The following is a 15607-nucleotide window of genomic DNA, read 5'->3' as shown; positions in this document are numbered from 1 at the left end:
TAAAACACATTTATATTCATTCAATTCAGGATTTAATGAATCGATATCGCTTCATTCAAGCTACTCACCTGTCTATATCCACCTCCACTTCCAGCTGGACCACGGACATTTACTGATTGGTTTAGACCACGAAGGGGAATCACGTGTGTCTGTTGTTGATCACATGGACGTCTGTGGCAAATTTTACAAACACTTCTCATAATGAACGAACTCAGGAGGTTCAACGTTCCAGCGGTGAGCTGCTCTGTGCCACTTCCTTGAATATTAGCTGGGGAAATCAGCCAGATCAGCAGCAGGTGGACACAATCACACAGGTGCGTGGGCCAAGAGCGAGAGCCCGTAAGGATCTCCACCCAGGCAGAGAGGAGGAGGAGAGACAAAGAAAACAAAAACGAACAACAAGAACAACAAAACCTGTAGCCAGCGTGAGCGAACCAGAGAGACACGGGGACCGTGACACATTTTCCCCACCAAGTTGAAGTCACTGATTTTGCTGTTCCAGACTTTTGGACTGAAAGTGAACAGCGGGTCCTGACTCCGCGTCCGTGGTAGAGGTTGACTGTCATGTTGTGTAAAGGTGGCATCCTCCTGCCCTCGTAGGAGTTTTTTGAGCTGTGGATCTAAACAGCTTTTTTTATTATTATTTTTATTTTTGCTTTGCCAGACTTCTACAACCTCAACTGAAAACTGTACGCTCCATGGTAATCCGCTGTTACTGGGAAAATATAAGTCAATGCAGTACTGTGTAAATACAGGGAGTTTATTGAAACACAAAGAACTTCAACAAAGCATAGCATGTTAAACCATGCAATCTGAATGGGAAAAAAAGCCCCCCCCCAAAAAAAAGTGGCATTTAACATGATGATATTCTATTGCCTTCTGGGGGAGGAGGTGGTGCGCTCTTTCGTTTTTTCGCCTCTGTGGTGCCGCTCTCCTTCTTCTGTTTATTGTCCTCCTGTAGCTGTAACAAAGAGGGACGAAATAACAAAAAAGAGAAACATATTTGTCAAGTAATTTTACCCCCCCCCCCCCAAAGTGGCATTTAACATTTAACATGATGATATTCTACTGCCTTCTGGGGGAGGGAAGGAACAGCGGTTTTTCTTTTGAGTTTATATTCAAGTTTTCTCCTTCTTGCCCCCTCTGGTGTACAATTTCTTCCTTTTTCCTGTTTAAAAAGAGTTCATATATTTTGTCATTTGACTGTAAGCAGTGCAAGGAGGAGATGCTCGCTTTTTGCATGACAGTCTGCCACTTCAGCCTTCCCTTTCTTTATAAGGCTGGAAAATACTTCAGACCCCTCCTCAGGCAGTAAGGGGCCTGAGGTGGGGTCTGAACTGTGGGTACCGGTATGAGGAGAGAAGGGGCACAGGACTGGATGGTGGGTTAAGGTTAGGATTTGGTTGGGGGAGGGAATTGCTAAAAGTCCTCATCTCGTCTTCAAATCCCTTCTTTCCTGTATTAATGAGAATCCTGCGACAGTCTGTTCAGACCCCTCCCTGACTGAGGAGGGGTCTGAACCGGGTCGGGTAGAAGCTGGAGTGGAAAATGGGTTAGGGTAGAAAGGGAAGGGTGACAGACAGTCACACAAAAAGCAAGCATCTCCTCCTTGCACTGAAGTGGCTGCAATCAGCTGGAGGTCCAGGCTCCAGTGGATGAGGGTACAGGTACTCAACAGGTACAGGGGGCAGCCACGGCATGTTGGTCATGAACTGTTGAGATGGAGATGAATGGCTGCTGGGGTAAAAACCAAACAACCCAACTATGGAAGGCTCCTCACATACCCTCGAGGATACTGGGCAAACCCCACTCAATGAGGGCACCTCAAGAGCCGAAAGAAACATCCAAAATTATTGTTTTATATTATATTATATTATTTTATATTATATTGTTTTATAAAAAAGCAAGAAAAATCTTTTCATTTCAGACTGTTGAGGCACACTTGGTTGAGTGGAGCTTCAGTGGCACTGTAAACTATCTGAAAACACATTCACTTCAGTAATTATAATCTTTTAAATGGAAGTAGATCAAACAAGCAACAAGAAAAACTACTCTCGTTCAGTGTAACAAAAAGCACTGTAACAGCTTCATATAGCAGAAGCTTCTCCTGACCACTGGAGCATAGCTGATTCTATAATGAACAGAATAAACAATTATTGAAAGAAGAAGAACTTATTTCTGTCCAAAGGACCTACTGAGCATTGGAACTTAAGAAAGGTGAATCACTCCTCCCACTTTTCAAGGCTTATGGGGATGGCTCATTTACACACTGGTTCCACTGTTCTAACATACACATTGCTGCTCTACTAGTCGAGTGAATGTTGTCCTTCTGTGCCGAATATCACAGTAGGAAGTGCAGGAATCTGTTCATCTAAACCTGTAATAAAGTTGTTAAGATCCAACATTGTGGCTTGTTCTTTACAGATAAGGGCCTTAGAAAGATTGCTGACTGCTCTGCCTTTAGTCCCATTTTCAGCTCCATCACTGGTATTCAGTCCAAAGTTATAAAACCAGATTTTCCACAGGGTGCTTTCTCCAACTGGGCCTCACCGGGTGGCAACATTTCGCTCATGGAAATCTGTCGATCTGTACCCCTCTGCTTTATAGGACGGAGGAGTCTGTGCACATAGGAGTCACCGATGATCACAGATATTTTCTTCACATGAAGATTCCAGTCCTGCAGTTTCCTCTGTGTGTTGGGGTCTCTCGTTGGAGTGCAGACCTGTCGTTCTGGTGAGGATGGTGAGGAAGGAAGACAATAAGAGGAGGAGTCCTCTGTTATTCTTGTTTGGAGGCAGGTCTGCACACAAGGTTTCAATCTGTGTAGGTTTGTGAGTGTAACTCAAAGCTGTATTGTTTCAGTGAGGGGTTGACACGGTTATTCAGCTGTGTCGTTTCCCTGCTCACCTGTGGCTGTTGTTCTGGTTTACTGGGTGTGTCACTGCTGGTGTGGTAGCTGGATTCCAGTCTGCTAGCTCGGCTATAACCACCGCCTGGTTCTGGTCCAACGACTCGGGCTGGAGACGGCGGCCCAGGTTCCGTTTCTCCCAGGATGCTGCCATCTCAAAGGGGCCTCTCTAGAAAACTGAAAACAAATTTTAAACTCATACTCTATGCTTTGGTTATAATAGTCATGAAGGATAAAAATTGATCTCTGAGCTGAGTTTTTAGCATCTCCTCAATTAGAGTCTGTGTCCTTCTATTGAGATAGCTGGTTTAATCAAAGTTACTAAGTTTGTGGTTATTTTTATTCAGAGATTGATGATAACGGTCTTCTGAAACATTTTTCTGATGATCAACCGCTTTAATAAGTCTGTAAATTTTGCAAACTTTAATAAAAAAAGTGTGGATCATCCGATTGTACTCTATTCCTCCGAGGTTCAGCTCTTTCATTCAGGGTGGATTTTACATACCGTTTGTCTCTGGCCACTCCTCGTTAAAATCTCCGATCTCCACCAGTCTGTACAAGGTAACAGATCATGTTGTTTTTTCATGTTAGGCTTCTTCTGGGTTAGGCCTTCCTGTTGCTCATGGTGGAAGATGGGTGCCTTTGTTGACCTAGGAGGGATAGCTGGAGACAGGTATTCTGAAATTGCCTTCTTTATTTTTTTTAACGTAATTTGAGATGGGCTACGTAAAAGGTATTTGCACATACCAAGGCAACTCTTTGGATTCCCCGTCCATAAACATCCGACAGTTCTGAAACATGGTTTTTTCCACACAGAGGATGGGAGAGGAGGAGGGGTGAGGAGGGGAGAGCTGGATGGGGAGGGTTCTGTGGGTTCATAAAATGGAGGTGGTCTGGTCTGATGGATTCCTCAAGCAAACGTGTCCGGTGGCAGTTTTATTTTCACCTAAATAACATTTGGGTGGGAGGAATCGGATCCACCGCAAGGCTTCTTTTTAAACAATTTTTCCCCGTTGTTGTAGCCGTTAACTTTTTAAGTGTCATGAGGGACTGGTTGTCTTGTATACTGGGCTGCGGAGCAACCCAGGCCTGCAAGATGGCATTGACAGTGGGCTTGTTGGTGTGCCATTTCTCCTTGTCCAAAGCCATCTGCACACGTGCAGGCTGAGGTGGGTAAAAGTATTTTCATTCTGAAATACATACAAAACAAACAAAGCAATGCAACAGAAGAGGCTTCTACTGAGCTTGATGCTGACTCAGCCATAGCATCCCCAGGTTCAGTGCTCAGGTATCTGTGGTTTTTAATGCATGCAAATTAATTAGAGCCAAGAGAGATGAAAAAACCAAAATACAAGGGGCGAACATCTCTGACATACAGCAACATATGTGGCTGACTGTTATGAGTCCAGGGTTAGGGTTTCTCTGTCAGATCAAAGAAACAAATCTTTCTTAATATGCTATTGATCCAGTTAGGTCAAGCACTCACCTCGCTTTCAGGCGTTTTACATCTAATGATGGGTTGGACAGTGGGACCCCACATTCTCCTAGGAAGAACTTGCCCCTGTCATCGCTGCCAGCAATTTGATTTTGCAAGGACACTGGACGGATGTTCCTAAAATAGCAGTCCAACAACTGCAGAGAAAAAAAGGAATCAATGTTAAATATCTCATAAAATCAATTCACAAGGTGCCTATAGAGCAAGAAGAGAGTCGCTGCTGAGAATGAATGACTTACTTGTTCTTCCTGGCTGGTTATCTTCAAGTTACCACTCAGCTCAACACCATCAGCTACTGCTTTCCGCGCCATCCAGTCCTCTACCTGTGTATGTAAAAAAAAGGTGTTGGAGCTTAAAGAAATACAGACTTACATCAGCTGTCATTTCACTTATCGTGCACTTTGGTTGTTGGTGGCGCACTTACACAAAGTTCTTGAACAGCATTTCCTGTCAGTCCATGTTGTAAAATCAGGATGGCCTCGCAGTACTGTCTGAAGGTAGTCATTGCATATGTGGGGATGCAATCACCGCCTGAAAGTCTTGCGTGGAAATATTCAATATCCTTCTTGGCCACGGCAAGAATTTCCTTCTTATCAGACCTATTGCAAATGTGACAGAGGTAAGACATTATTGAAAGTTTGTATGTGTCATCCAATATGTGGAAGTGGCAATAAGGTCATCATACCTCGCTGTTGGCACAACTGTCGAAAACGCTTGGGGACTGTTCGTGATGATAAATCCACGTGTTTGAAGGCGAGTGCAGAGTTTAATGCAAGATTCTTCATCCTTGCAGTACTCCTGGAGCTCTGAGAAGTTCCAGACTCTACCTTCATTAGAAAACAGCTTCTGTGAAGCAATGGCTCTGGAAGCTTCTTCCTCACATTCCTGTGGTGTGCAGTCTTTCAGGCACACTCTGCTCAGGTCGACACACACGACTTCAGGAGGCACTGTACAAGGGGAGAAAAGAGTAGTCTGTTGCCACAAACAGTACAATCGCCTTCTGCGTCTGTCATTCTCTTTCGTTTGTTTGAGCGTTTGTTTCTTAAATACACAGCAAGTGTCACTCTCTCTCTCTCTCTCTCTCTCTCTCTCTGTCACAAACACAGACAGAAGCAGGCACGTGGAGGGGGGGGGGGGGGGGGGGGGGGGCTAGACGGGCTTGAGCACCCGCCCCTTTCCTGATGGGTGCCCAAAGTGCCCTTTTGTTGAGGCAACTTTTAAAAAAAATAATTTTTTTTTGTGTGTGTGTGCGTGTGTGCGGAGTCCTGTCTGTGCCCCTCAACAATAATATTTAACTAGTAATCTGGCTTGCATCAGTCAGATGATCACATTTAACCAATGATCGCCCTTGACGGCAGAACGCGCTGGTTACAAGCCGGGAACGAGCTCACAAATAGCACGCGCATTTTTAGCGGTCCGGAGCTGTAGGAGAAACACAAGTTAACTCAGAGACACAGACTGATGCGACAAAAACCAGTAAGTAGGTGTACAGCGTACACTGTAGTGTGTAGCACCCAGGAGTATTGGCTTATTACGTACACGTTGGTAAGTTGTCTTGTTGCAACTGACGAACTGAAACAAATGAGCGTGCTGTGTGTGCAACAGCGCGACAAACATTACCTGTCCTTGTATTAACTGCACAGGTAGTGCTGGTCACAGCTGCTGGCTACCTGTGCAAGGCTGTCATGGGTCTGTAGCTTTGTCCCCGTTTTAGGGAACATATTTAGTTTTAAAGTAAGTTTTCGGGCTTTTCCTGCCTTTCTGGAGGGATTATATTTCACTAAAAAACGATCTAATATGGATGTTCACTTAATTATGCATTATTATAATTATAATATATTTTTTTAAAAAGCTGCATTTTAAAGAACATACATTAAGAAGCAGATTATATTAGATTTATATTTTAAATACGACAACATTTGGATTTTACAGCAGTAAAATTATTGTATCTCTACAGTTTAAACATGTAATAAGCTTTCCCCCTCCACAGAGTGGATAGTGAAACAAATGGAATCATCATAATGACATTATTTCATATTTATTACTTCCCCCTCCTCATTGCTTTATTATTGTAGCTCTAGTAATAAATAAATATGTAAGGATTCTGGATCAGCACAGTGATGCCCATAGTATATACAGTATTCTGAAGAAGGTCTAAAATGTCACTGTGTGTGCATGTGTGTGTTTTATTTAGATGGATTTTTAAAAAATAATATTACTCATGATATAACATTGTCCAGACATGGCTGGTAAGGACATGAGGAGGAAACAGTAGGAGCTGTGTGAGGCTACTAAAGGCAGGGCTATAAAATTTTTCTGTCATCATTTTATTATAGATTAAGTGCAAGAGTTGTGGATAATTAGATTATTATGACTGAATGACTGAATGTTGTGTAAAGCGCTTTGGGGTCCTATGGACTGGAAAAGCGCTATACAAATGCAGGCCATTTACCATTTACCATAAGCGCATTGTCCGCGGGTAACAACAGCAGGCGGGCAGGCTCGGTCGGGTTTATAAGTGTCCAAGATTACATGTGCAACCTTATCACCGACGTTTAGAAGCGATCTGCTCTCGTTTACTATAAAACTAAGGGACTTGGGCCCTGTGCTTCGTACGTCGCTTACTACATCCAAGATTAAATGAAACATCCAAGACCAAATCATCGCGCTAACTCTGAGCTCGCTATTCCGGTTCCCCGAACACACCTGTTGTTGACGATTAGTATAGCTGGATGAAGTAATGTGAGATCACTGGGTGGCCCAACAGGGGCTACGCATCGATAGTAGAAACATTGATCGGCAACCCTTTGATTGGTCGGCGAAAATGTCGAAGGAGCGCGCTCGGTATTTTTCGGCAGCAGAGCAAGAACTCTTGAGTGAGGGATTTCAGGAGTTTCAGAGTTTAATTAAAACGCAAGGGAACACTGCAAAGGCTGCAAAAGCAAGGAGAGAGGGCTGGCAGAAAGTTGCTGACAAATCAAACTCGTAAGTAATTCAATAATAACAATAATAATGGAGTGGATTTATATAGCGCTTTTCAAGGCACCCAAAGCGCTTTACAATGCCACTATTCATTCACTCTCACATTCACACACTGGTGGAGGCAGCTACGGTTGTAGCCACAGCTGCCCTGGGGCAGACTGACAGAAGCCAGGCTGCCATATTGCGCCATCGGCCCCTCTGGCCAACACCAGTAGGCGGTAGGGTAGATTTATCATATCACACCATATTATCCAATATTATATTACATTATATTATATTATAATATGTTATATTATATCCCCTTTCACATTAGAGCCACAACAGGACCCACTAGAACATGGGAACAAGTAAAAGTGAAATATAAGAATATTCTACAGAATGGTAATATTTATCACTTATATTGCTTTTAGTCTCTTGGAAAGAGACCCTGGAATACTCTGTTTGTTTGTTCATAACAGCAACCAAGAAAAGGGCAGAGCAAAAAAAAAGACAGGTGGTGGTCCTGCACCCCCTCGTCAACAAGTTGGTTAAGTGAATAATACCCTCACGGGAAAATCGATATCTCTCTATGAGCACACTGTCGCGCTGAGCTAAAGGATCCTGTCTGTCCCGCAATATACGCTGAATTCTGAGGACTCTCCTTATCAATCTTGCACCTTCCGCAATGGGTTGCTCGCGTAAACGGACAGGACATGGCTGCGACAGACTTCCCAAATCCACCTTCGCTTTTATAGCCGTGGTCTCTCATCTTGATTACACGAAGTAATTTACAATTACTACTCTGAAATATGAATTACATCTGTAATAATCACATACATGTAATAGAATGTTAATAGTACATTTCCCTTTTTTAGGGAATGACCTGTATGTATCTGTGTGAAATCAATAAAAGGATCAAGTGCTGCATTATCTTTAGTTACATTGATGTTATTTATTTATGGTGAAACAGTGGTGGAATATCGCTGTTGCTTTCGTATGAATGACGCGGACATACCTGCGTGGCCGCGATCTAATCCTGTTTACATAAAGTAAGCCTGCTCCCCAGCAGGTTTACGCTTACGGCTCTGTTGCTATGACAGCAAGTCCCGGATGGGCTTCGGGGAACCGAACGATCCAGGATCACGCGAAATCGTCAACAATCTAATCCAGCTAACTTACTTAGCGCGGTACGAAGAACAGGCCCTTGGTGACATAAAACTTATCGAGAAAAAGGTAAACAACATAGACTGAAAGGAAGTCGTCGTGACGTCAATCTTAAGGCGACAGCCTTAAGATTTAAAAACATTATTAAAAACATTACTTTTGTCGTAACCCTCTAATTCAGTGGTAATGTAAGAATGCTTATGGATGAGCACTTACCTCCGAAAGCGTTAGCGGAATGTTCACTGTGCACAATTTCACGCACGCTGAGTCCAGCCCTGTATATGCCGCTTCAGGAGCAAAGGTATTATCATCCAATGGCTGTTCCCATCGATCTCCGCTTCGCTCACAATTTGCAGATAATTGGTGTCTCTACATGATCGATTGACAGTGTGAGATGACAGAAGCTCCATTTTCTGCTCAATGCACGTCTATTTCCAAAGCAGTTTAGCTCAGCTTTCTATCAACGACTACTTCCGGGTCATAGGTCATTCAACGCAGCTGCATTTTAAAAATTATTTTGAAGGTAAAAATAAAATCTATTTTGCTTTTGGTCCATGCTTTTATATTTAATTTGTTTGTATTGCAGTGTGGCTGTCTGAGAGAAAATACTTTTGAAAGCTTTTGAATACATTTTAAGATTGAAAGTGTGTTTGTGTATTTTTTTTCTTTTTTTTAGGCATAAAGACCTTTATATTGTTTAAAAATATGAAGGTCATCGATAGTGACACACAACACCACTCTTTTTTCCCACTTTTTAAAGCAGAAAGACATGCTCAAAACCTGAATTTTTGGCTTGAGTTTGTTCAATGCTCAAAAATGAAAAAGAGAAGAAACAGGGCGCCACCTGGTGGACTAATAAAAAAATCACAACTCTAAGGCCCCTACCTCAAATCGTCAGTGAACGTGAAAAGATCACTTTTAAATTAATGGTAATGGTTGGGCAGTGAAAAATAGCGTTTATAATGGATTTCAATGGGCCAAAATTTGATAATATAATTTGTTTTGTGTAATAAACAACTGCAAGGATAGATGATTACAACGAATAGGTGACTAATACATAAAAGTAATACACAGATGAATAATGATTATGAGTTATGATGCGTAATCATGGGAACAAGCGGGTTTACAAACGGGAGCAGCTGATTAGCATTAGAAAAGCTGAAATAATACCTCAACTGAAGCCACAAAGCCTGAATAAGTTGACACAGAAGAGACTTCAGTTTCAAGGCAAGGCAGAGATCCTTCCTTCCCACAGTGATTGTGGTCTTCAACAACTCTTTGAAGACTTGATTAGTCTGAGCTGCAACAACACCTAATTTCCCTCTGGGATTAATAAAATACTACTGAATTGAATATATATAAAGAATACACATTATATTGAAAACATACATATATATGACCATACCCATTTCTTACAAGTTGCATGCGTAATTTATATTTTAAAGTCAGTTGATAAACTACACAAACTATACAGATATACTGTAATATATATATATATTTCTATTTTATAGGTGACTGCTGCAGAGGTGACCCATGTCTACCACACTGTAAAGCACGGTTTAAGTTATAACTCGGGTGACTGTGCACTCAAACTGAATGTACGAACGCTGAATGACTCCAGTATTGCCAAAAAGATGTCCTTTGGGAGGACGAAAGCTGAAGCAGTTGTCACAGATGTTGTGTCACCAAAGGCAATAGAAGAGGTGATCAAAAAATAGAACAGTGGTGCAACTTCACCATTCTCTCTTCACACTGATGCTTCAAATAAGGGAAATCGGAAGATGTTTCCCCTTGGCCTTGCAGTTTTTTACACCAGAGGCTGTAGTTGTCAACAAGATATTGGATTTTGTAAAAATCCAGATGAGTCTGCAGAGGGAATAGTAAAAATAATACAAAGCTCTCTTGAAAACGTGGGGCTATCCTTAGATCAGGTTTCTGCATTCAGTGCTGACAATGCAAATTATGGCATCCACAACTCAGTCCTCACAAAATTCAAAGAGACCAACAGTGAGATCCTTCGTGGCAACTGCCATGCACATATTATTAATAACACTGTGAAAAAAGTCCTGGACAAGCTCTCTGTTGATGTGGAAAATATTGTCCTCAAGATATACAGCTTCTTTTCCACCTCTGCCAAAAGGAGAGAGTCCCTGAAAGAGTTCTGTGAATTTTGTGACATTGAATTCCATGATATCCTGCGCCATGTTGTGACGAGATGGCTGTCACTCAACCCTGCAATCACCCGCCTGCTGCAGAACTGGGACCCACTGAAGTCATATCTCATCAGCATTGGTGAGGAATGTCCAAGGCACCTGAAGGAATTGCTGAAGTTGACAGAAGATGCTGCTGTAGTTGAGGGAGAGGCAGACATTGTGGAAGTCTACCTCCTCTTCTGTAATAATGTCATGTGTCTGTTTGAAGAAGTGGTGAAAAAACTGGAGAAGAATGTAACCACGTCTGTTGACCTCTATTCCATCATGGAGTGTTTCCTGAAAAGACTTTTTCAGAGAAGAGATAATGGGTTCTACGGGTACCTAACAAGACAAAAGCTCCAGCGTCTCTCGCCATCTGATGCTGATGGTGCCAGGCAGGAGTTTACAGCCTTCCTAGACACTGCCATCAGTTATGTCCGGAAGCGGTTTGACTTTTCAGAAGAAAACTGGTATTTCCACCGGCAGCCCATCTCTCTAGCATCTGTGAAGATTTCCTTTGATGACATGGAGAAGATCATTGAACGGCTTCACCTTGTTTAGCCTCACTGTGTACTGTTAAACTGTATATGGTTGAAGTGACAATAACGCCGACTTGACTTGACCTGGCTGGCAGGTAAGAAGAAAACATTTGCCAGTGAAATGATAAACCATGTTTTAATAGTATTGATGGTTAAAAATAAACAAATACAATTGATAGATAACATATATAAATAAAACCATAATCATTAACTTTGTTTGTAGTGTATATACACACGCATGCAATCTTTTATACACTGTTTTACAAATTCAAGGAGTTCATATACTTAATATAATGATGGATAAATACATAATAAATAAACTATACTTATTGTATTGTTTAAATGCTATACAACGTTATAAACATATACAATACATTTTTTCCATTTATTTACCACTGTAAATGTTCTATGTACCACTTAGGATTTATGTCAACTTCTCATCTCTATTGGCAGGTTAAACATCTCTATGGCTGAGCTTTATGAAGAGTGTGTCACTGCAACCAGCCTCCTGAAGCACCTCACCAAAGAATTCAATTCAATTCAATTCAATTCAATTTTATTTATATAGCGCCAAATCACAACAAAAGTCGCCTCAATGCGCTTCATAGAACATCAGGAGAAGGAAAAGTGGCAGTCCAAGGGAACAGCAGAGAAGTGGATGGAAATTCTTCAGGCAGCTGACCTCCCCAATATGCAGGCTGTTGTATCCTTTGTACTCAGCATCCCATGTCTTGCTCAGAGTTTTACTCTGCAATCCTGAACGACAAACAACTCCTAACTGCAGCAAGAGCTAAAAAAAAAACACAAATGGAAAAAGTAGTCTGTTTCCACATAATGTAGCATTGAGCTTGAGTTCATGAGTTTGTTGGGTTTTTTTTACTTCAACTTTCAGCTACAGTCAAGGCCTTTGAGGCACAAATGTTGTGTTTACAGGTGTTCCACAGACTTTTTTTTTTGCACTTTTCTAATTGCACTAAATGTGCACTGTTACAATAATGTTTTTCTTTCTATTGTTTTCTATTAATTTATATAATTTTAGTTTAAGCAGGACAGAGTTCTTTGTGTTAATTTTGTCATTTTGCACAAAAAGTGAAGCGTACCAGTCTTTCGTTTAGGAAAGATACCTATTTTATTGTGTTAATGTTATCATTTTGCGTTAAAAATAAATGGATAAATTATCATTTGTTTCCCATGTGTTCATATCACAAAGAATATGCATCTACTTAAATGAACTTCAAGTCAAATGGTTAAAAAAATAATGTCACACACAAAAAAAGAGCTAAAAAAATTCACCACACAGGGAAGGGTGAAGACAATTGGGCCAGGAGGTGTCCCTTATTTATTTTTCAGGGAGTTGGCAACCCTACTTGGAATTGAAAAATGCAAATGACCAAAAATGGTCCCACAGACAAATTTCGTGTTTGTGTAATTTTAGACATTAAAGTTCTTCTTGTCAATAACTTTTTGAAAAAAGAAGTAAACCTCAAAACTTATTTCTACATTGAGAAACACCACCTATAAAAGGGCAACACCTCTCAGTTCACTCATTTTGGACCTAACATTCAGACCATCAACAGCTCTCTTCATTGGGGATTTATCTTCTTTGGACCTTAAGGTAAGTTCAGTAATTTTTGGTGTGTGTGTGTGTGTGTGTGTGCGTGCACTTACCTGCTGTGTGTGTGTTAGTGATGGGTTTTCCGGCTATCCTGGAGCACTTCTGTTGTCTTTTGTACGTGTTTTCAGTTTTTATGTCCTTCTGAGTTTTTACCTGCTTCTGAGTTTTTACGTGTTTTCACGTGTTTTGGAGTTTGTACATGCTTCAGCGTTCGTACGTGATTTGAAGTTTGTATGTGCTTTGTCTCTAGGGGCCACCGTAAATATACTCTTATTTATTCAACTTCTGTTGTCTTTTGTACGTGTTTTGGAGTTTTTACGTGTTTTGGAGTTTGTACATGCTTCAGCGTTCGTACGTGATTTGAAGTTTGTATGTGCTTTGTCTCTAGGGGCCACCGTAAATATACTCTTATTTATTCAACTTCTGTTGTCTTTTGTACGTGTTTTGAGTTTTTATGTGCTTCTGAGTTTTTACGTGTTTTCACGTGTTTTGGAGTTTTTACGTGTTTTGGAGTTTGTACATGCTTCAGCGTTCGTACGTGATTTGAAGTTTGTATGTGCTTTGTCTCTAGGGGCCACCGTAAATATACTCTTATTTATTCAACTTCTGTTGTCTTTTGTACGTGTTTTGGAGTTTTTACGTGTTTTGGAGTTTGTACATGCTTCAGCGTTCGTACGTGATTTGAAGTTTGTATGTGCTTTGTCTCTAGGGGCCACCGTAAATATACTCTTATTTATTCAACTTCTGTTGTCTTTTGTACGTGTTTTGAGTTTTTATGTGCTTCTGAGTTTTTACGTGTTTTCACGTGTTTTGGAGTTTTTACGTGTTTTGGAGTTTGTACATGCTTCAGCGTTCGTACGTGATTTGAAGTTTGTATGTGCTTTGTCTCTAGGGGCCACCGTAAATATACTCTTATTTATTCACTCTACATAAAATGTAATAAACAAATCATATAAAAAAAAATCAACTATTCACAATTAAACTTTTAACTATTTAAATTTTCAGCTTTTTCCTTTTACAAATTTAAAGTGAAAACAACACAAAACACTGCAAACCACAACACAGTGCACTTACCTGCTGTTTGTGTGTGTGTGTGTGTGTGTGTGTGTGTGTGTGTGTGTGTGTGTGTGTGTGTATGCACTTACCTGCTGTGTGTGTGTTACCTGATTTTATTGTGTGTACTTACCCAATTTTTTTCTTTTTACTTACCAGATTCCACCAGCCATGGAGGATGTTGCTAGGGAGAACATGGATGGTTTGGCCACAGCATTTTTGAGTTCCTCCAGTGTTTCAGATTTCCTTACTGACCCAGAGATCCTCATTCCTCTGCAGGCCAGTACTATTGACAATGCTCATGAGCAACTAGATGCTCAGTTTGATTTCGATGGCATCGTTATCGAACTGAAATTCCTGGAAAGGTTGAAGCTGTTGTTTTCAAAGTTCAACCTTTCTCTGTACCGGATCCAACAACTGCGCAATTCTTGGCATTTAATCAAGAAACATTTGGATCTCACCAAGTTTTCCATTCAAGGCCTGGAAGTGCTACACAAGGTTCGAGGGTTAGGGTTAGGGTTAGGGTTAGGGGGTTAGGGTTAGGGTTAGGGGGTTAGGGTTAGGGTTAGGGGGTTAGGGTTAGGGTTAGGGTTTGTGAGAGAAAACGCAATGATCCCTCCCCACTTCGTCCGACGACTGGGTGGTTGGATGGAGGGCCACTGGAAAGGCACGGGCCACCGCACGTCATGCTCAGTCCCCATTTCCCTTCCCCGTCTCAGTCCTCCTCCTTCTGTCCTTGAGAAGTGACCAGCTTGCCCCCAGGAGGCCCTGAGACAGCACTTTTGGCCACTCCCCATGTATATGATGCCCTTCATTTACACACTTAACCTTATTGTTTAAATACTTTTCTTAGTCTGAATCCATGTTCTTTTCAATCCTTTATTATTTATTGTTACGTTTTCTTTTTATTTATTTTATTGTATTATCTTTTTATTGTCTCCTTAATTTGACATTATTGTGTATTTTAATTTTTTAAGGTAATATTTAAGGACACATCATCAGTAGTGGACCTTGGAATCATTGGGTGTTTCGGCCATTTATCACTAGACACCCTCTTCCAAGGAAGGCCCCGCCCAGGTTGATCAAGCCTTGGGGTGTGTCATCAACTAAATAAAATAACAGTAATTAATTAATGCCTTTCTGGGCTTTAATTTTTAAAGTTTCCAAGGGGTCAATGTTATACCGTTAATTGTTGTTCACATTTAATGACATACTGTCTTGTTGAGTCGCATTTCAAAGAGTTAATGAGGCCCTATTTGGGCTCATGGAAGTCTAACGTATATACGTGACTTTGAAAATTTGACTCATTAGTTCACAATTCAACTAAATAAAACAACAGCAATTAATTAATGCCAATCTGGGCTTTAATTTTTAAAGTTTCCAAGGGGCCAATTGGCCCTGTCAAGTTCAGTCCAAATCCAACGAGGTGCCGTGATTTTGTAAAATCCTAACATTAGTCGTTTTATCTTCATTTCAATAAAACCATCCAAAATCAAGTATTCCTGTTGTACCGTTAATTGTTGTTCATATTTAATGATATACTGTCTTGTTGAGCCGCATTTTAAAGAGCTAACGAGGCCCTATTTGGGCTCATGGAAATCTAACGTATGTACGTGACTTTGAAAATTTTACTCATTAGCTCACAATTATTCGCTTTTAGGGTTAGGGTTAGGGGGTTAG

At 41.0% G+C, this 15607-nt stretch overlaps 2 protein-coding genes across 3 annotated transcripts; one reads left to right on the top strand and one right to left on the bottom strand.

Annotated features, from left to right (window-relative positions):
• Positions 1 to 739: 739 nt before the first annotated feature.
• LOC146708681 (uncharacterized) lies at positions 740 to 9953 on the bottom strand. Its single transcript, XM_085455503.1, has 9 exons — positions 9934 to 9953; positions 8745 to 8815; positions 5089 to 5350; positions 4828 to 5002; positions 4643 to 4726; positions 4395 to 4540; positions 3414 to 4200; positions 2908 to 3085; positions 740 to 2730 (listed from the first exon to the last, which is right to left on the bottom strand). Exons 1-7 carry the CDS (start codon positions 9951 to 9953, stop codon positions 3942 to 3944), a joined length of 1017 nt encoding a protein of 338 aa, XP_085311629.1. The 3' UTR covers positions 740 to 2730; positions 2908 to 3085; positions 3414 to 3941.
• Positions 7712 to 12673, top strand: LOC146708680 (uncharacterized). 2 transcript variants are annotated; one of them, XR_014920326.1, is made up of 3 exons: positions 7712 to 8597; positions 10040 to 11354; positions 11713 to 12673. XR_014920326.1 is itself a non-coding variant. In XM_085455505.1 (2 exons), the coding sequence occupies exon 2, from the start codon at positions 10310 to 10312 to the stop codon at positions 11279 to 11281; it is 972 nt and encodes a 323-aa protein (XP_085311631.1). In that variant the 5' UTR covers positions 7712 to 8597; positions 10040 to 10309; the 3' UTR covers positions 11282 to 11526. The 2 variants fall into 2 exon arrangements, 1 of the variants encoding a protein (XP_085311631.1); XM_085455505.1 differs by lacking the exon at positions 11713 to 12673 and having other exon boundaries at positions 10040 to 11526.
• Positions 12674 to 15607: the final 2934 nt, after the last annotated feature.

This window comes from Copadichromis virginalis, linkage group LG5 (assembly GCF_057382275.1).
Source record: "Copadichromis virginalis isolate Kocher_CV1m ecotype Utaka linkage group LG5, C_Virginalis_male_GT1.1, whole genome shotgun sequence".
In the NCBI taxonomy this organism is placed as follows: Eukaryota; Metazoa; Chordata; class Actinopteri; order Cichliformes; family Cichlidae; genus Copadichromis; species Copadichromis virginalis.
The sequence above is the reverse complement of the archived record's forward strand: the minus strand, read 5'-3'. Positions and strand labels throughout refer to the sequence as shown.